This window comes from Indicator indicator, chromosome 2, assembly GCF_027791375.1.
Source record: "Indicator indicator isolate 239-I01 chromosome 2, UM_Iind_1.1, whole genome shotgun sequence".
NCBI lineage: Eukaryota > Metazoa > Chordata > Aves > Piciformes > Indicatoridae > Indicator > Indicator indicator.
In genome coordinates, this window is record NC_072011.1 from 5,364,492 (window position 1) to 5,385,453 (window position 20,962).

Here is a 20,962-nt window from a genome sequence, read left to right on the forward strand (position 1 = left end):
TAGGGTGTCAGGTAGTGACAGGACTAAGGGGAATGGAGCAAAACTAGAAGTGGGTAGATTCAGATTGGATGTTAGGAAGAAATTCTTCCCCATGAGGGTTGCCAGGAGGCTGTAGAAGCCTCATCCCTGGAGGTCTTTAAGGCCAGGCTGGATGTGGCTCTGAGCATCCTGACCTAGTGTGAGGTGTCCCTGCCCATGGTAGGGGGGTTGGAACTGGATGATGCTTGAGCTCCCTTCCAAACCTGACGATTCTATGATTCCTCTCTAGCTGTCAAAACAACCAGAGATTCAGGTATGCTTACAGCTCAATAGCTGCTTGCTTCAGATTTGCATCAATACACAGCTGATGAGCTATTGCAGCTACAAGGGAAAACAGAGCGCCACAAAAAGGTTGAGCTGATATGCCGTGCCATCATGCACTGAGATGTCTCTGTTTCATCTGCAAAAATTGCATGTCCTCAGACATGTGGCAAATACAAACCATGATTTAACATGCCTGCAATGATGTTTTCTCAGGAAAATGTCCATGACTGCTGGGAACTTCAGCAGTAACATAGAGAAGAACACCAAACAAAACTGGGAATGCTTCACTCCTAATTTTCACCATGGGAAATGTTTATTTTTAGCTGAGGATTTATGCTAGGGTGGTTTTTTTTTTTGGAAGCCAAGAAGACTTTATATAATGATTCTAGCTCCTCCAGCCTAAGTTTGATGAAATGTCTTGAAACAGCTAATTAAATTTAAACAGTGATTCACTGTTTAAAAATCCAGTGACATTTCCTGTCTTGGTCTACATTTAATACAATCGAAAGAAACTGAGCATTATGAGAAATTCACCATTGCTATATTTAATATAACAGAGAGTCACACAACTGCAGAAGATAAACCCTTACTGTTAGAGGGTTTATGAGCTCCAGAGATCTCTCTTTTTCCTAGAAATAACACTTTCATACTGAAATAGCAGCTGTTCCTTACCTGAAAAGAGTTCATGCATCGAAGCGAAGGTGGCAGAGTGGTGGTGCTCAACCCCAGTATCAGCAGTAATTCCAAACATGTTTCTGATGGAAACTTTAAGGAATGAACTCCAATATCGTTTTCCCAAGCATCAGCAAGACTATGAAGTTAAAAACAAACAAAATCAAACAAAAAACTCACACATTTTTGTTTCTCTGAAAAGATATCTAGAATCCAAGTTACAAATAAATCACAGAATCACAGAATATACCTGGTTGGAAGAGATCTCAAAGATGATCCAGGCCAACCCTCAACCCAACACTGAAGGGTCAACACTAGAAGGTTATAGTATTGTGACAGAAGATTCTCTTCATATTTTGTCTCTAAAAGTCACAGCTAAGTTTGTTTTACCAGAAATTCAAGGTGCATTTTACCATACCAAAGATACAGAAGGTGAAAGTAAATCATAGAATCAGTCAGGGTTGGATGGGACCACAAGGATCATCTAATTCCAACCCCCCTGCCACCTCACACTATATCAGGCTGGCCAGAGCCTCATCCAGCCTGGCCTTGAACACCTCCAGGGATGGGGCCTCAACCACCTTCCTGGGCAACCCATTCCAGGCTCTCACCACTCTCATGGGGAAGAACTTCTTCCTCACATCCAGTCTGAATCTCCCCACTTCCAGCTTTGTTCCATTACCCCCAGTCCTGTCACTACCTGATATCCTAAAAAGTCCCTCCCCAGCTTTCTTGTAGCCCCATTCAGATACTGGAAGGCCACAAGAAGGTCACCTCGGAGCCTTCTTTTCTCCAGACTGAACAGCCCCAACTCTCTCAGTCTGTCCTCATAGGAAAGGTGCTCCAGCCCTCTGATCATCCTCATGGCCCTTCTCTGGACACCTTCCAGAATGTCCATATCCCTCTTGTAACAGGGTCTCCAGAACTGGATGCAATACTCCAGGTGGGGTCTCACCAGAGCTGAGCAGAGGAGGAGAATCACCTCCCTTGCCCTGCTGGCCACATTTCTCCTGATGCAGCCCAGGCTCTGGTTGGCTTTCTGGGCTGCAAGTGCTCACTGCTGGATCATGTTGAGCTTCTCATCCACCAGCACCCCCAAGTCCCTCTCCTCAGGGCTGCTCTCCAGACAGTCCCTGCCCAGCCTGGATTTGTGCTTGGGATTGCCTCGACCCAGATGCAGGACCCTGCACTTGGTCTTGTTGAACCTCCTGAGGTTGGCTTGTGCCCACCTCTCCAGCCTGTCCAGGTCCCTCTGGATGGATCCCTTCCCTCCAGCCTGTCTGCTGCACCACACAGCTTGGTGTCATCAGCAAACTTGCTGAGGGTACACTCAATGCCTCTGTCCATGTCACCAACAAAGATGTTGAACAAGACTGGTCCCACAAATAAGCTGTGGCAGTTTAGGCTGGGTGCCCCCTGCCACTGCTACATGAGATACACCTCTGGTGTCCTGGGTGCTCACCCAATAGTTGTGAACACAGGAAACGACGTATTTCTACCCATAAATCCTGCACCCTATAAAGCCATCTGCAGAGTCATTCTCCTCCTCTTTCTTCCCTCTCTGCTCCCATGGGAGATGTCCTCTCTTATCGGGTAATGCCGGGGGAGTATCCTCAAGGCCTCTTAGGCCTGTCTAGGCCTAATGCCAGGAGGAGAATGGAGGGGGGGGCAGTCTCAGACCTGGCCAGCCTGAGACTTGCCTAGCAGCAGGAGGGGGTAGAAAGAGCCCTGGGGGGTTTGGGTTTACCCTCAGGTGGGAAGAAGGGAAGGATTGGGAAGCCTTTGGGAATTCTGTGAGGGGTTCTGTACACTTTGGGATAATCTTTGTCACTATGCTTTGTAGTTTGTAGTTCTCTGTAGCTTCACCAATTGCTTTTCCATTTAAACTTTCCATCACTCTCCAATCCGTTTGTGTGAGTCTCATTCTTTTGTCCCTTTCGGGGCAAGAGACGATCTGTCTGGCCCCAAACCAGCACATAAGCCCTGAGGGACTCCGCTTGTCACTGGCCTCCACTGGGACCTGGCTTACATTAAAGCAATCTCTCATGTTTCTGATGCAAATTTTGATCAGTTCTGCACCAAATTTCATCTGTCCCTAGCAATTTCTCTCCATACAGCATTTTTACACAGAGTACGCTACAGAGAACATAATGCCTGTGCTTCTTATTTTGTTTCTAGAAAGAAAAATGTCTTTTCACCTCTGAAAAAACAGGAGGTCAGGCATGAATTTCAAAACTGATATTTATGATGCTCTCACTGAAACCTTATAAAAAAAAATCTCTATCAAGGGCAAAACAATCCCAATTTATTTTATATAGCTTTCTGTGTAGGATGTATTAAAAGAATTAAGATTTCTAGAGACTAGTCATAAAAATGACCTTCTGGAAGCACATTTCTATAAACTGTTCCTGCTACCGCATGCTAAAGAATAAGGCAAATTCAACAAGATTAACTCAAAGACAAGAATGTTCCACTTTCTACTGTTGAGGCTTGTTTCTTCCTTAATGCACAAACTGTCAGACTGATCAGTGATCCAGTTAGGTTAAGTCATTTTATCTGAGCAGCTAGTATCCAACACTTCAGAGCAAGATGGACACCAATGACTCGCAACAGACCTGGGAGAATCACTTTGGTAGACAACAGAATCATAGAATTGTCAGGGTTGGAAGGGAGCTCAAGGATCATCTAGTCCAACACCCCTGCCATGGGCAGGGACACCTCACACTAGAGCAGGTTGCTCACAGCCACATCCAGCCTGGCCTTAAACACCTCCAGGGATGAGGCTTCCACCACCTCCCTGGGCAACCTGTTCCACTGTCTCACCACCCTCACGCTGCAGAACGTCTTCCTAACATCCAATCTGAATCTACCAATTCTGATTTCGCTCCATTCCCCCCAGTCCTATCACTACCCAACACTCTAAAAAGTCCCTCCCTACAAGCAAACCATGTGTGTACTAGCACTTACTGCTCCAGGAACTCTCATGTTAGGAACTACTCTTTAGTGCAAAGTGTTTGTGGAAGTCACTTATTACATCATGTCTTGTTCTTCTTTACCCCTGTTACTTCGGGGAATATGAGGACATTGAGATACTTGTATGTGCCCAGAGAAGAGCAACAAGGCTGGGGAGGGGTCTGGAGCACAAGCCCTATGAGGAGAGGCTGAGGGAGCTGGGGGTGTTTAGCCTGGAGAAGAGGAGGCTCAGGGGTGACCTTATTGCTGTTTACAACTACCTGAAGGGAGGTTGTAGCCAGGAGGGGTTTGGTCTCTTCTCCCAGGCAACCAGCACCAGAACAAGAGGACACAGTCTCAAGTTGTGCCAGGGGAGGTATAGGCTGGAGGTGAGGAGAAAGTTCTTCTCAGAAAGAGGGATTGGCCATTGGAATGTGCGGCCCATGGAGGTGGTGGAGTCACCATCCCTGGAGGTGTTCAAAAAAAGCTTGGATGTGGCACTTGGAGCCATGGTTTAGTTGTCAGGAGGTGTTAGGTATTAGGTAATAGGTTGGACTTGATGATCTCTGAGGTCTTTTCCAACCTGGTTGATTCTGTGATTTTTCTATACTCATTGTAAAGGAAGGAGAAAAAAAAAAACTGTGCTTAAACGAAAAGCAAAATAAATCACAGCCACCTCCCTGATTTTTTCACCTTAGTTTCACTGAACCTTTCTGTATAAGGACAGTTGTCTCACTTCCAGTACTGGAGAGGAAACAGCATTCTGTTCACTGAAAGGGGCAGACTAGTTGATAGTGCTCCTCAGGAGAGTCAGCAACCATAGAAGGCGACTCAGCCCCACCAGCTCAGTGCTTCCTCCTAAATCAATGACAAATGCCAGCAGTCTGAGCTGACTGAGACCTGCTCAGCCATGTAAATAAAAAATAACAACTCAACTTGACGTTAAGATAGGGCAAATTATCAGAAAGAGGTTTTGAGACAGCTGTGGAAGAAGATGGGAAAGGAGCCAGCAGGACAGTTGTGGAGATGGTAACTTTGGATGTAGACAGGACTTTGCACTCATGAATTCTCCTCCCCTACTCCTTAATACCTTTACTTAGCAATGAATTTCCTTGAATGAAAGCAGGCTGGGCCAAGCCTATTTCTGTGAATAGATGCAAGAGACAGCATAATTCCCAGAGCACAGCAGAGCTTGCTTATGCTGTTTTAAAGGAGTAAGAAGGAGATAAAACAGATTAGCTGGAGGAAGGTGAGGTTAAGAAGGGAAATAATGCTATATTATGTTCTTTCTTCTGCAAATATTCAACTTTTCTACATTGCAAAGAAGCCTTGAACTTCTGGACTTCTCAGTCAGACAAAAATAATTGTGACCCTCAGTATGAAATACAATTCATAAATTATACACAGATTCCCTAAGTCATCACAGGGCATGAGACTTCATCTTCTTTGGACTGAATTTATGACAGGTAAAATCTCATCACTACCTACTGACCTTGACAGTATTTGAGGGAGATGTGAGTCAGCTTTAGACACCAGGCTTTAGAACAGGAGGAAGTAGTAAAGCCTACTCAATAAAATGGTCCAAAGCATGCTCAGAGTTAAGAAAAGGACATGTCAAAGTGAATTTTTTCACAAGCCATTAAATCCACCTCTGCAAATTTTGCCTGCCAGTGATCTCACCAACAGGAAAATCCAAATCACTTGATACATCTTGTCTGTCATCCCATCCTTCTCATTTTCTCGCTCTTTTCTTTATTCTGCCCTTCCCCAGAACTTTTAAACCTCTTTGCCTATTTCAGTCAGATTTTCTTGAGAAAGATCTGAACTACATTAAGTCAAGGGAAGTTTCATGGTTTTGGTATCTGAGTAGTGAGAAGAAACCCACTCATTAGTTACTCCACAGACAAAAGCTGTTGATGGAGATTAGCAATCAAGATAATCAAGTGATGTTTGCCTGGGACAATATTAGCATAAACTCAATAATATGACATTTCTACCTAGCAAACCCCACTGCTATAAGCAAAGTAAATGTCTTCACAGCCTATCATACTCACTAGTGAGTGAGCCAAACTGAGAGACTTGGTCCTTTTACTTAAATGCACTCAATTTTGTGGGAACAGGACAACTGCAAAAGAAAAAACTCTGAAGTTTGGGGCTGGAAGAAAGGTTGGTCATATAGGAACTGATCCTCAGTAAGAGCAAAACTCAGAGCTCTTTCTTGTGTTAACCAAATCACAGAATTCACAGAATCAACCAGGTTGGAAGAGACCTCCAAGATCATCAAGTCCAACCAATCACCCAACCCTATCTAATCACCTAGACCTTGGCACTAAGTGCCTCATCCAGGCTTTTTTTAAACACATCCAGGGACGTTGACTCCACCACTTCCCTGGGCAGCCCATTCCAATGACCAATCTCTCTTTCTGGGAAGAACTTCTTTCTAAGATCAAGCCTAAACTTCCCCCTGTGCAGCTTGAGACTGTGTCCTCTTGTTCTGTTACTTGAGATGCAGCCTCTTGTAGATTAAACTGACACCTCCGACTCACCTCTTCTGTTCCATCCACAAGCTACCCTTTAGTCTCACCCATGAAAACACAATAAACAGACAAAAGATATAATTAAACTGTCACTTAAATTTCATTTTGAGAGAGACAGAACCACATATAATGAATGTTAATCAAACTATTTCATGTATTTCTGGCATGCATTTCAGAACCGAACTGAAGCAGTGCAGAAAGTGAGCAGAGTACAATTTACTCAAGGGGGAAGATACTTGGCTGCTGTACAGGATGCTGATACAAAATAGCTGTGTGCTACACTGTCAGAATAGAGCACTCAAAGCAAGTCAGAAATAAAGTTGAATGGCTGAGACTATCTTTCCCCTTGTCCTTTCTCTAAGGAATGGGTTGTTTGAAGGAGAAAATTGGAACATGATATGATTGTCACATTCCCATAGCCAAAGAAATTCAGCTAGGAAAGTAAAATTCCTATAATAATATGCCTAAGATATTTTAAAGAATTAAGTGGTCCTTTCAAAGTTGTGCAACTGATAATAACGGGGAATTCAGGGAAATTTTGACATTATTAGAAAGAAAAAAAAAAAACAACAGTAAATGTAATCTGAAATCCAATCTGGAAGCAGAGATGAGCAAACCTTGAAAATAACTGCACAGATAAGACTAAAGGTAAGAAAAGTGCTTCTCCAGCAGAAGCAGATTTGATTCACTGTGTATCAGAGAATGGTATTTCTCCTGTGCTTATTATGGAGTTGATATCAAAGAGTGGCTAAAATGCCTACATACATCAGAGTAATATTTGAAAATTATGTCCTTAAAGCAAAGTTTAAGACAACAAAATAATGAAACACATTTATTTGATAATTCCATGATACAAGTACTGGTAAACACATAGACATCCATCAGGTTGTGGAACCAACCCAGAATATCCTAAGTCTTCATGAAAAGCACAATATTCATAGACTCATAGATTGGTTCTAAAATCCCTTCTAACCTAAGCCATTCTGTGATTGATTCATGGCATGTCATTGAAGCAAGAGAAATCTTTCCATTTCAAAACCAGGAAAAAATTGTAAGGATTCTCACAAGATTTTGAAACATTGGATTGAATTTCTTTTTCAAGAGAAGCCTCTTCCTTCAGTGCCAAGACTATTTACCAGTAGTCATGAACCTCCACTGTGCATGAGATTCACCTCAAAATGTCTCAATAAGCCAAACTAAGCCAAAATAAGAGCAGGTAAGTCCTTTTTTACCTTTCCAGAGCACTCCCATCACCACCTCTGATTTACCAAGCTCATTCTGTAAAAACACTAACCTAGGGCAGTCTAGAGAGATTAAAACTGGGAAATGCAAAAGCCCTTTCTCAGAGCACTACTCAGTGTGACTACTGGCTTACCCTGACTTGATTAGTTACGATCTAGCTAAAAGCACTCTGCATGTAGGGCTCCAAATGCTGTGAAGCCCCTGAAGGAGATGACTCTCTTAGCTGTGGCTTCAGTGTTTTGCTGAATCGAGGCTGTGCTGAAGAGTTCAATACAAAAGCTGACAGATGCTCAGCCTTTCCTCTCAGAGCTGACTGACTGTTGTTAAAGATGTCCTTTCCACGAGCTACAGCTCCAATACAAATGCAGGTGACTTCACTGAAGCAAAGGACAAACCTGCTAAATTAAATAACTATTTGTACAAATGATTTAATCTAAACCCAGTTCTAAATTATGGCTGATGATGTCTATATACTTAGTATACCAGGAGGCTAGGTTATTTATACTTTTAATTATCCTTGCAGTGATCTAAAAATGACATAAAAATCATTGCCTGCTCATTAGCTACTAAGCTAAAAATTTGCCCAAATTTAAATAATATGGAACACTAAGAAGTGCACTGCTTCCAGCGTGTACAGCAAAGCCCTTTGGAAAAATAAACTTTTTTTGCAGATGCGTTGCCTCGTTTCTAAACCAGACATCTGCAGACTGGTTCTAACACCACTCATTATTCATCCTCAATAGCTGAGAGTGTCAAGCATGGGCATCCTGATCTAGTGGAAATGACCCTGCAGAGGGCACAGGGGTTGGAATTAGATGATACTCGAGCTCGCTTCCAACCCCCTCTGATTCTGTGATTCTATGTGATTCTATGGTTTTGAGCCAATCTTCCCTGGGATCTTTACTGGTCACATGGTACCCCAAACCAACAGGTATTACATCTCTCAGAAGACACAAGGAAAGGAAGAAATTTAACCCACTGATCTCTTTGCAAGGAAATGAGCAAGGGGAACATAGAGAATCATAGAATCATAACATTCTCAGGGTTGGAAGGGACCTCAAGGATCATCCAGTTCCAACCCCCTGCCATGGGCAGGGACACCTCACACTACATCACATTGCTCAGAGCCACATCCAGCCTGGAATTAAAAACCTCCAGGGATAAGGCTTCTACCACCTCCCTGGGCAACCTCTTCCAGTGTCTCGGCACCCTCATGGGGAAGAATTTCTTCCTAACATCCAATCTGAATCTACCCACTTCTAGGTTTTTCTCCATTCCCCCTAGTCCTATCACTATGTGGCATCCTAAAAAGTCCCTCCCCGGTTTTCCTGTAGGCCCCCTTCAGATACTGGAAGGCCACAAGGAGGTCTCCTTGGAGCCTTCTCCTCTCCAGACTGAACAGCCCCAACTCTCTCAGTCTGTCTCCATAGGAGAGGTGAAGCACAGGAAGCAAGCAGACAGACAGCAGTGATCCAGGGACCCATATGAGGAGAAGCTTTTTTATTTTTCTTGCAATGGACTACAGTGGCCAAAACCAGAAGCTCCATCTCTTAAGTTTTAAACTTTGACTTTTTTTCAGTGCATCACTATGGACAGGCTCATGGAGTCACAGAGCCATAGAATATTTTAGGCTGGAAAGACTTTTAAGATCACTGAGTCCAGCTGTTAACCTAGCACTGCCAAGTCCACCACTAAACCACGTCCCTAAGCACCACATCTACATGTCTTTTACATGGCTCCAGGGATGGTGACTCCACCACTTCCCTGGGCAGCCTGTTCTAAATCCTGACAACTCTTTCCATTAAGAATTTTTTCCTAACGTCCAATCTAAACCTCTCCTCGTGCAACTTGAGGCCATTTCCTCCTGTCCTACTGCTTGCTACTTGGTAGAACAGAACACCCACCTCCTTACAACCTCCTTTCAGGCAGTTGTAGACAGTGATGATGTCTCAGCTTCCTCTTCTCCAGACTAAACAACCCCAGTTCCCTCAGTTGTTCCTTTTAAGACTTGTTCTCCAGATCCTTCAGCAGCTTTCTTGCCCTTGTTTGGACACACTCCAGCACCTCAATGTCCTTCTAGTGATGGCCCCAAAACTAAACACAGTGTTTGAGCTGCAGGCTCACCAGTGCTACACAGAGCTGTACACACAGACACATGACCATCACTAGCAGTGTTCTGTCTCTTTCCTGAGTAATGCATATTCTGAATGGAAAAGCTATGCACTTCTGGAGTTTGGTCAAGAAGAAACTATCTAGAAATCCATTACAAAACCAATTCAGCAGGTTTAAAATACTTGATCCTGCAAAATCTAAGTCCTTCTCGAACTTGAAGGGCGAGTTATTTAACACCAGTAAGAAAGGCTTATAATGAAAATTCAAATTTAACCTCACCAGAGTACTGTCTTCTCCTTGCCATAATATTTTTCAGAAGAGCTGACATAAGAAGTATCAAATGTTCCTGTAATATTTCAAAGGGCCTTTTAAATAAAACAGTACTATTTGCTCCAGTGAATGCTTTTGTGATTTGAAATAAGGTATTCCACATGCAGTTTTCTCATTTACAACTCCAATAAGTAGCATAGATGAAATAACTCATGCTAAAAGGTAAATTAAAATACTGGATTAAATAATTTTGTTTGCATTAGACAACTGCATATGAATCTCAACTATGCTCATTTTAGTTATGCATTTTAAATTATTTTACTGCTTCTTGCCACGTTTTGATAATTTTAAACTAAGGGAAGTCAGAGCAAATAGTAAGAGCTGCCTATCTCAATCTGTAACAGGATCACAGGATGTTAGGGTTGGAGGGGACCTCTGGAGATCAAGTCCAACCCCCCTGCCAGAGCAGGACCATAGAGTCCAGCACAGGTCACACAGGAACACATCCAGATGGGGCCTGAAAGTCTCCAGTGAAGGAGACTCCACAACCTCTCTGGGCAGCCTCTTCCAGTGCTCTGTCATCCTCATGATAAAGAGGTGGTTCCTCATGTTGAGGTGGAACCTTCTGTGCTGTAGTTTCTATCCATTGCCCTTTGTCCTATCACAGGGTGCAAGTGAGCAGAGTCTGTCCCCTCCCTCTTGACCCCCAGCCCTCAGATATTTAGAAATGCTTATTAAATCCCCTCTCATCCAGACTAACCAGCCCCAGGGCTCTCAGCCTCTCCTCATAGGGCACTGCTCCAGTCCCTCAATCAGCCTGGTAGCTCTCCATTGGACTCTCTGGAGTAGATCCCTATCCCTCTTGAACTGAGGAGCCCAAAACTGGATGCAGTATTCCAGGTGAGGTCTCAATAGGGCAGAGTAGAGGGGGAGGAGAACCTCCCTGGATCTGCTGGACACACTCCTCTTAATGCACCCCAGGATCCCCTTGGCCTTCTTGGCCCCCAGGGCACATTGCTGTCCCATGCAGAACTTGTTATCCACCAGCACTCCCAGGTCCTTCTCCACAGAGCTGCTCTCTAGCAAATCACCTCCTAACCTGTACTGGCACAGTTTATTCCTTCCGAGGTGCAGGACTCTGCATTTATCCTTGTTGAACCTCATTAGGTTCCTTTTTGCCCAGCTCTCAGAGAATCACAAAGAATCACAGAATCAACCAGGTTGGAAAAGACCTTTGAGATCATCCAGTCCAGCCTACCACCCAACACCATCTAATCAACTAAACCATGGCACTCAGTGCCTCATCCAGTCTTATTTTAAACATTTCCAGGGATGGTGACTCAACCACCTCCCTGGGCAGCACATTCCAATGGCCAATTACTCTTTCAGGGAAGAATTTCTTCCTGACATCCAGCCTAAACATCCCCTGGTGCAGCTTGAGACTGTGTCCTCTTGTTCTGGTGCTGGTTGCCTGGGAGAAGAGACCAAACCCCACCTGGCTACAACCTCCCTTCAGGTAGTTGCAGACAGCAATGAGGTCTCCCCTGAGCCTCCTCTTCTCCAGGCTAAACACCCCCAGCTCCCTCAGCCTCTCCTCACAGGGCTGTGCTCCAGACCCCTCCCCAGCTTTGTTGCCCTTCTCTGGCCATGTTCCATCATCTCAACATCTTTCTTGAACTGAGGAGCCCAGAACTGGACACAGTACTCAAGGTGTGGCCTGACCAGTGCTGAGTTCAGGGCAGAATGACTTCCCTGCTCCTGCTGGCCAAAGTATTCCTTGTACAGGCCAGGATGCCATTTGCCATCTTGGCCACGTGGCCAGACTGCTGGCTCATCTTCAGCCTACTGTCAACCAGTACTCCCAGGCCCCTTTCTGCCTCTGCAATCTGTCCAATCTGTAAAGCACAGGCCAAATTCTCTTTCATTTGTTGCACACCAACCACTATTGTTATTAGACTCAACTGTTTGATGTTAACTTGAATTTAACTACATTGATTTTGGTACAGTTATTTAAAAAATGCTACTAGCACAGCCTGTGTATAGCCTACAAAATTCAGTTATTTTTTTCGCAGAGTGGTAAAGGGCAAAACCAGAAAAGCAAACAACTTGGTCAGTCCATTGTGTCAAGATAGACAAGGTTGCTTACAAGTAGATTTATTTCTTTGAAGCACAGAAACCTACTTCAAAACAATGCAACTTTTTGCATGGAAATAAATCTTGATATTTCAATCCTGTCCATGATCAAACTTCACCTTGGAGCACAGAAATTCAAAGTAATGCTGAATATACTTCTCCAAAGATTTTTAGATGTTCACCAACTGCTTTTCTCCCCATTGCCTTCCCTTCTCCAGCTGGCTTCTATGCCATTGCAAAAGCATTAATTTTAAGTTGCAAACCCTATCACCCATAAAATATTTTCATTCCTCTGCAAAACAGCACCGACTGTGTAGTCTCTGCAGAAGATAAAACAGAATTTCAGCTGCAAGAAACACTGAAGTGAAGCTTAAGCATCACGGGGAAGGATTAGCAGGTGTTCATCTATTCTGCAACCTTTAAGTTGAGGATTCATAATATTTCAAATGGATGTATCAAAAGCTAAATCAAGCAGCAATGTCTCAAGCAGACTTCTGTTCAACGAGACTCCTAGAAGCGTGGGAACATGAGCACTTGCAAATGCACTAAATCAAAGCATGCACAGATGGGCAGTGAGTAGAACTGAGGCATTATCATCTTTATTAGTTCCAGCACCAGGTAAGCAAAAGTAGGCTGATGGCAGAATAAAGAGAAAAAGCAATTTGAGTTTTGCAGGAACTGACCTTGGATATAAAATCCCAAGCCTGCCAGGTACCTCCCAGGAAAATCACAGTGCATTAAAGGTACAGCAGCAGGAGCTGTATCCACAGAGCCAACCCATAATAGTAACTGCCTATGGGGAGAGAAATTCTTCATTCATCTGCAAGATCAAGAGTTTGTGGCAAAAGCTGAAGCTGCAAAAGCAGAAAACTGCAGCAAGTTTTCATCAGTTACAATGAAGTTCTGCTTTAGAGCAAGAGGAATACAAGCTCATGGAGAAAACAGCTCCTGCTGGGCTTGTGATGCTCAGACTTACAGAGGTGTAACAGGAAGAAAACATGGCAGACAGAATCCAACACATTCACAATGCATTTCCTTGAAACTACCTTTTTAAATTCCCTACATCATTTTTGACCAGCTGGGTCCAAGAGCAGCACTCTGGTGTTAATTTACAAGTTCTCCTATAAAACCAAGAATAAAAGCACAGGAGCTCAGCTCTAGCTGGGCACTGCCTAAAGTCTGCTGCGAGTGCTCTTCAACATCCACACTATGCAGACTTGCTGGTGCAGCTCCAAATTACAACGTAATTGCAGACTTCTCAGCAGCAAAGCAATGAGGTCCCACTAAAAGGAGAAGCAAATTACTCTCGTAAAAACCCCATGGCCAATGCTTTTGAATGTGCTGCTTCACTTTAATGGTTGTGTTAAAGCTTTAAGCTGCAGCCTTCAAACATCTTACTGCATTCCAGGTGGAAAGAAGTCAAATAATTTTTCTGAAAGCAATAAAGATCAGGTTGCTGCAGCCAGATCACTGCTGATAACTCAGCCTAGTGGAGGGTGATGCTGATGGTGGTCAGCACCACCTAGACTAACAACAGTTCGACAACAATCTCACCTGCAGTTTTCTTGGATAGATACCTACAGCTCAGAATGAAGGAATAGCTTTGCCTGCTCCTTAAAAAACTTTTCTTTACCTGTAGCACTTCTTAATTCCTTCTGGGACAGAACTTACTCTAAATGAGAACAGATGGCTCAGTACTTCCTTAATGTATGGCAATAACTGTAGACTACTGTGCTTGGGATGGATGCAGAGGACACAGAGCAGTGTGCTACTGACCTGCTGCTAAACGTGTGCCTGGTGCCATCTTACCTCGAGAACATCAAATGTGACCAGCAGTACCACTGACCTGAAAACCTTCCCTTCCCAGGATGGATCAAGCAAAGCAAGTAATCAAATTCTCAGGCTACACCTTTGGGTTTTGTTTGGTTTTTAAACCTTCCAGCACTTGTATGTAGAAAACATAAGGGCCATTGCCCCAGCAAATGACTAGGCCTCCACTAATAACTCTCATCTCCTGAAGGGGAGAAGTGCACAGAAGGGTTGTGAAAAAATCAAAGTACTATGTAAAAGCTCCTTCATGGCAGCTGCTGACATCAGTGTAAAGGCAAAATAATTCCAAAGAGCTCACCCTTGACACATTAATGTGATTTTAAGGAAGCATTTCCACCTCATCTGGTGGACCAGCTTCCTTCCTCAGCAGACTCCTCTTTTAACTGTTTTCAGCCTATAGTTTTCTCTCATCAGGGGCATTAACGAGGATGCTCTCCTACATACAGCCCCTGTCTTACAAAAATGGTGGGGAAAGCATTATTCAGACCTTTTATCTCCAAAATGGTCCAACTGAAGGGCAGAAGGAAGGTGGGGCAACTGGCAAGGCAGACAGAAGGTGCTGTCATGCACACCGCATTTCCCCAGAAAAATAAAACCTTACTTGCCTCAGTGTATTTATTCCACAAACCAATCTCAAGAACTTAAAGAGTCTTATCAGTGGACTACTCTGGTGGTTACTCCTATTCACCCTCACCATCTAGAGATGCACTGTAAATGCAGGGGACCATGTCCTGCTTGTGTCTACACTAACCAACATCACCTGTACACAGACTACCTCTCCACCCAGAGGCTGAGACAGAATCACAGAATTATTGAGGCTGGAAAAGACCTCTGAGATCATCAAGCCCAGCCTATGACCTAACACCATGACATCTGCTACACCATGCCACCAAGTGCCACAACCGAGCTTTTCTTCAAGACCTCCAGGGATGGTGACTCCACCACATCCCTGGGCAGTCCATCCCAGTGCCTAATCAGCCTTGCTGTCAGGAAGTGCTTCCTAATGTCCAACCTAAACCTCCCCTGGAGCAGCTTCAGGCCATGCCCTCTTGTCCTGTCACAAATTGCCTGGGAGAAGAGCCTGAGCCCCACCTGACTACAGCTTCCTTTTAGGTAGTTGTAGAGAGTGCTAAGGTCCCCTCTGAGTCTCCTCTTCTCCAGGCTGAACACCCCCAGCTCCCTCAGCCTCTCCTCATCAGACTTTCCCTCCAGCTCCCTCACCAGTCTCATTGCTCTCCTCTGGACCTGCTCCAGCACCTCAAGATCCTTCCTCAAGTGAGGGACCCAGAGCTGCAGACAGTGCTGGAGGTGAGGCCTCACCAGTGCTGAGTACAGGACAGAATTCCATCCCTGCTCCTGCTGCCCACACTCTTCCTGATCCAGGCCAGGATGCCATTGGCCTTCCCTGCCCCCTGGGCACTCTGCTGGCTCCTGTTCAGCTGCTGTCACCCAGCACTGCCAGGTCCCTCTCTGCCAGGCTGCTCTCCAGCCACTCATCCCCCAGTCTGTAGCACTGCATGAGCTGATTGTGGCCAAAGTGTAGGACCCTGCCCTTGGCCTTGTTGACTCTCATCCCATTGGCCTCAGCCCACTGACCCAGCCTGGCCAGACTACAGGCCATTTCTCAGCCCCTCCAGGCATAAGGACACTAGAAGCCCCAGGGAAAAAGCAAAATGTCTCTGCTCTCTACTGGGCTACACTTCCACCAAATTCTCATAGCAGAATGATTTTACTGAGTCTTTCCCCTCTCCTTTCCTCCTCTCCCCCTGCTCCAGGTTGGAAATTCCATCAAACAGCTATACTTAGCATTCTTGACCTCCTCTCATAATTCTAAGCATCATAAATGCAAGTTCAAGTTCTTCCAGTTCCTAGCTTCCACAATTGACTTGTTCTCCATCTGTCCGAAGTCATCCTTTGCTCACCAAAACATTACTGAAGTCAGTTCAAAAATACCTGGTTCATTCACTTGCCCACAACAGCTGCCAGATGATTTTCCAAATTGATAAATCTGATTAAAATATCTACAGAGTAGTAGCAACCCTGTGACCTGTGCCCGGTTTGGATACTCATTACTGACAAAATCTCAAATCTCACAGATGCTGCAGGAAAAAAAATAAATTAAAAATTCAAGAGATGAAAGATAATGGTTTGGGGCTTTGTGAGAGTTAAAGGTTCTTTTACTGTTCTGTGTCCAAAAATAGCAGAATTTCGTATCCAGACTAAATCATTCTACATCAAGCCAAGTGAACACAATATTTCAATACAATGTTTCCATTATTTATTGAAACAAAACCTAATTATTATCTGGGGCATGGGACATATTCCTGTCATATCTACAGTTTAAAACTAGGTGCACATGCTGTTTAAAGGCAAGTTTAAGTGTTACTGAATCGTTTGAGGCACTTAGTGCCATGATCCAGTTGATTAGGGTTGGGTGATCGGTTGGACTTGATGATCTTGGAGGTCTTTTCCATCATGGTTGGTTCTGTGATTCTGCAATTATCTACATCACCTATGTGTCTCCATCCTCTCATACAAAATTTGGTGTCATTGCTTGTAAAAATGGTAATTACCAGCCCCAGCTATATTCAGGCTTGCATTTGTTCTTCAAGGCTGTTCTGGGATTGTCCTGCATGGACTGCCAGTGAATGTAATTTTTTTTTTCAGAGGAACCTCACTCAACAGCTTTTAAGAGCTACTTACCAGAAAGCTTTGAAGAACGGGCACCTTTGCAATGAAAAGGAAGTGTGTTTTCCCAGGTCACACATCCAAGTAAGGTTTCTGATAGTGGCAACATCAAATTCACCTTCACTAGAGTAACTTATACCCTTAAGGCATTACAGCAAATATGCCACACCCAAAGAGTGGCTGTCAATGGCTCCATGTCCCAGTGGAGGCCAGGGACAAGCGGAGTCCCTCAGGGCTTAGTCCTGGGACCAGTCTTGTTTGTCAGTGACATGGACAGAGGCATTGAGTGCACCCTCAGTGAGTTTGCTGATGACACCAAGCTGTGTGGTGCAGCAGACAGGCTGGAGGGAAGGGATCCATTCAGAGGGACCTGGACAGGCTGGAGAGGTGGGCACAAGCCAACCTCAGGAGGTTCAACAAGACCAAGTGCAGGGTCCTGCAGCTGGGTTGAGGAAGTCCCAAGCACAAATCCAGGCTGGACAGTGACTGGCTGGAGAGCAACCCTGAGGAGAGGGACTTGGGGGTGCTGGTGGATGAGAAGCTCAACTGGAGCTGTCAATGTGCACTTGCAGCCCAGAAAGCCAACCAGAGCCTGGGCTGCATCAAGAGAAGTGTGGCCAGCAGGTCAAGGGAGGTGATTCTCCCCCTCTGCTCTGCTCTGGTGAGACCCCACCTGGAGTACTGCATCCAGTTCTGGAGCCCCTATTACAAGAGGGATATGGACATGCTGGAAGGTGTCCAGAGAAGGGCCACCAAGATGATCAGAGGGCTGGAGCTCCTCTCTTTATGAGGACAGACTGAGAGAGTTGGGGCTGTTCAGTCTGGAGAAGAGAAGGCTCCAAGAAGACCTTCTTGTGGCCTTCCAGTATCTGAAGGGGGCTACAAGAAAGCTGGGGAGGGACTTTTTTAGGCTATCAGGTAGTGACAGGACTGGGGGGAATGGAACAAAGCTGGAAGTGGGGAGATTCAGACTGGACGTGAGGAAGAAGTTCTTCCCCATGAGAGTGGTGAGAGCCTGGAATGGGTTGTCCCGGGAGGTGGTTGAGGTCCCATCCCTGGAGGTGTTTAAGGCCAGGCTGGATGAGGCTCTGGCCAGCCTGATGTAGTGTGAGGTGTCCCTGCCCACGGCAGGGGGGTTGGAACTGGATGATCCTTGTGGTCCCTTCCAACCCTGACTGATTCTCTGATTCTCTGATTCTATGGGTTTTTCTCATAGTGTGTGGGAATTTAAGTCTAAGGACAGACTCTCATATACAATAGGATGTGGACATGCCTGAAGCACCTGTGCAACTCAGTTTCATGCCATTACAATACCACGTTGTCTGATGTCACAGCTGTGGCTCTAAATGATCCACACAATGGAAATCACATTTGAACTTTGAAATGCTGGCAGAAGAACTCTTACAGATTTGGTAAAAGGAGGTCAGAAGCAAAGCTTCATTGAAAACAGCAAACAATGAAAATTCTAATGGCAGTTTTTACCCAAAGGAAGGCTGAATGAAATAGTGCAGGTGGCTATCAATGTGTAACTCTCACAAAAAGAGGAATGGCAAATTTGTCTCGAGAGACTGTGGTGGTTTGAATCAGAACAAAATGGGTCAAACCCAACCAGTGGGTTAAGCTGGCTATTTTCCCAACACAGCAGCGAGGGAAAACTAGCACACAAAAAACTTGGGATTGAGACCTTAAAAAAAGTGAGAGAAGAACAGAATTTACTGATCAAAAAATCAGATCAACATGGTACAAAATGCACAACTACCTAAGCCTATTTGCAGAAGCAGCACGGCACAAAGCAGCAACAAGCAGAAGCAAGCGAGCCAAAAGCTTAATCCAGAAAGCTTCTCCCCCACCCCTCCTTGTCCTCCCCACATCCCAGTGGAAAAGAACGACACACAAAAAACCCAGAACTCAAGAGCAGCAACAGGAAGCCTCCCCTGTAACAACCTGAACTTCAAGCCCCATGATACTTTGCTCCAGTTAGTGCTTTCACTTTTGAAGCTGGCATGACTGCAGCGTGGTATGGATAACAGCAGCAGGTTCAACTCAACCCACAACAGGACAAAGAATGTGTTCAAGTCTCTGGGTACACAGACTGCTCAGGTTTACAAAGGGTGTAAAAACACCTAACAGCTCTGCTGGTTTGAAAGTGTTCAACCTAAAACTTTCTACCAACCGCACTGTGGACTCTTGTAAAATACCTTTCTTAAAAATATTAGGTTCAATTTTTATAATTTAATTAAATGGTCTAACTTTAGATCAGATTTTTCACTTCTAAGCCCTCAGAAGCACTTTCATTTCCTAATTACTGAAAGAAAACAAGAGGGAGTTGAACATGAAGTTATCTCATGAAATACATTCCATTCCATTCCCCTTCTAGAGCTTCCTAGGAGAAGGCAGTGGGAGGATGCTAGACTAAGGTCCCACCAGAGGTATACATGAGTAAAAATTACCTCACAGAGAAAGAACAGAGATTTGGGGGCTGAAGAAAAGAGGTTCAGAAATCAGATTAATTGTACAGGAGAATTAATCCTCCTGCTAGAGACCAAGTCAGAATCTTTTTAATCTTCTGGTTTTTATTCCAGTATGGCAAATAGTTTCCTTCTGACAATGACAAGGTTCCCACTGCTGGTTCCTATTAGAGGCCTTGAAATTCAAGAGGTACCATCACTCCATGTTTCATTTTGTATTAGTAGTTAATTGTGACTTTGGCTTTGCAGTAAAGGGGTAGAGAGGAAAGATCCTTCATACTTCTTTCCATGATTTCAGTTCTGTGTTTATCAAACTGTGTTCCTCTTTAAAGTGCACTGGACTATCTGAAGAACAGCTTTGCTCTGCATGGCTAAACATAGACGAGTTTTGGTCTTTAATAAGGGCTTAGATACATAATCTCAAATCCCAGTTGGCCTTGTTAAAGCAACATCATAAATTTTTTACACTTCCTTTTAAGTTTGGGGGGGGGAAAAATTTATCTACGTATGAGTCTGAGCTCATGCTGACTAGTGTGGCCTTAGGGAAGGGACTGTTGAAATTCTTGTGTCTAGCTTGCCATTAGAAATGGATTTATAGATGCACAGTTTTATTAAGTAATGATTCATTTTCAAAAAACATAAGCAGTTACAGCAGAAAGCTGAAGATGTGCAGGAGCAGTGCTTACATGCTGTAAGGCTGGTGTGACATGTTGGTTCTGTGCACTGTGAGCATGCTGGGAACTATCTGCATCACTTAGTTTTTGGTACTCAGTGACCTGATTAATGAGCAGGGAAGGAACAGCTGATGAAAGTACTGGTCCCAGCTGTTGACCCTGCCTGGACACCTGAACTGCTCATCCTTCATTTCCTAAACTGCCACGGTTCATGGTGAGGTGTCTTTAAGCAATCCAAAACTGGCAACAATTCACCACCAACCATATGCTCTAAACTGCAGCAGTTGAGGACTTGTCAAGTGGCTCAGATGTCTGTGCTGCAGAAAGAGGGTGAACAGGTGGTACAGGAACAAGTTAGCTAAGACTGTGGTGGAAAAGCAGGGTTGGCCTAAACAGGACAATCTAAGTTCCTCACCTAGGCAGTGCAGGGAGAGTGACAGAGATCACAGAATCACAGAAACATTCAGGTTGGAAAAGACTCTCAGGATCACCAAGTCCAACCCAGAACGCTACTCTACAAGGGTCACCCCTAAACCATAGCCCCAAGCACCACATCCAAACCACCTTTAAACACATCCAGGCTTGGGGACTCAACCACCTCCCTGGGCAGCACATTCCAGTGCCTGACCACTCTTGATGGGAAAAAATTGTTTCCTAATGTCCAGTCTAAACCTACCCAGTTGCAGCTTGAGGCTGTTCCCTCTTGTTCTATCCTTGTTTTATCACCTGGGAGAAGAGACCAGCAGCAGCCTTTCAGGTAGTTGAAGACAGTAATGAGGTCTCTCCTCAGCCTCCTCTTTTCCAAACTAACCATCCCCAGCTCCTTCAGTCTCTCTCCATCAGATTTATTCTCCAGGCCCTTCACCAGCTTCCTTGCCCTCCTCTGCACTGGCTCCAGCACCTCCACATCTCTCCTGTATTGAGGTGCCCAAAACTGGACACACTACTCAAGGTGTGGCCTCACCAGAGCTGAGTCCATGAGGACAATCCCCTCCTTTCTCCTGTTGGACACAGCATTTCCAATCCAGTCCAGGATGTGGTGTATTCCATGGGCATGCAGTAAATGAGTAAGCAATGTGGG

At 44.7% G+C, this 20,962-nt stretch overlaps 1 protein-coding gene across 1 annotated transcript in view; it reads right to left on the reverse strand.

Annotated features, from left to right (window-relative positions):
* Positions 1-351: 351 nt before the first annotated feature.
* Positions 352-20,962, reverse strand: part of UBE3D (ubiquitin protein ligase E3D) — a 60,965-nt gene continuing 40,354 nt past the window's right edge. The window contains exons 9-10 of the mRNA XM_054393193.1: positions 976-1,114; positions 352-360 (exon numbers count right to left, since the gene is read on the reverse strand). Coding sequence (XP_054249168.1) covers positions 352-360; positions 976-1,114 — 148 coding nt within the window. The remainder of the gene's footprint in view (positions 361-975; positions 1,115-20,962) is intronic.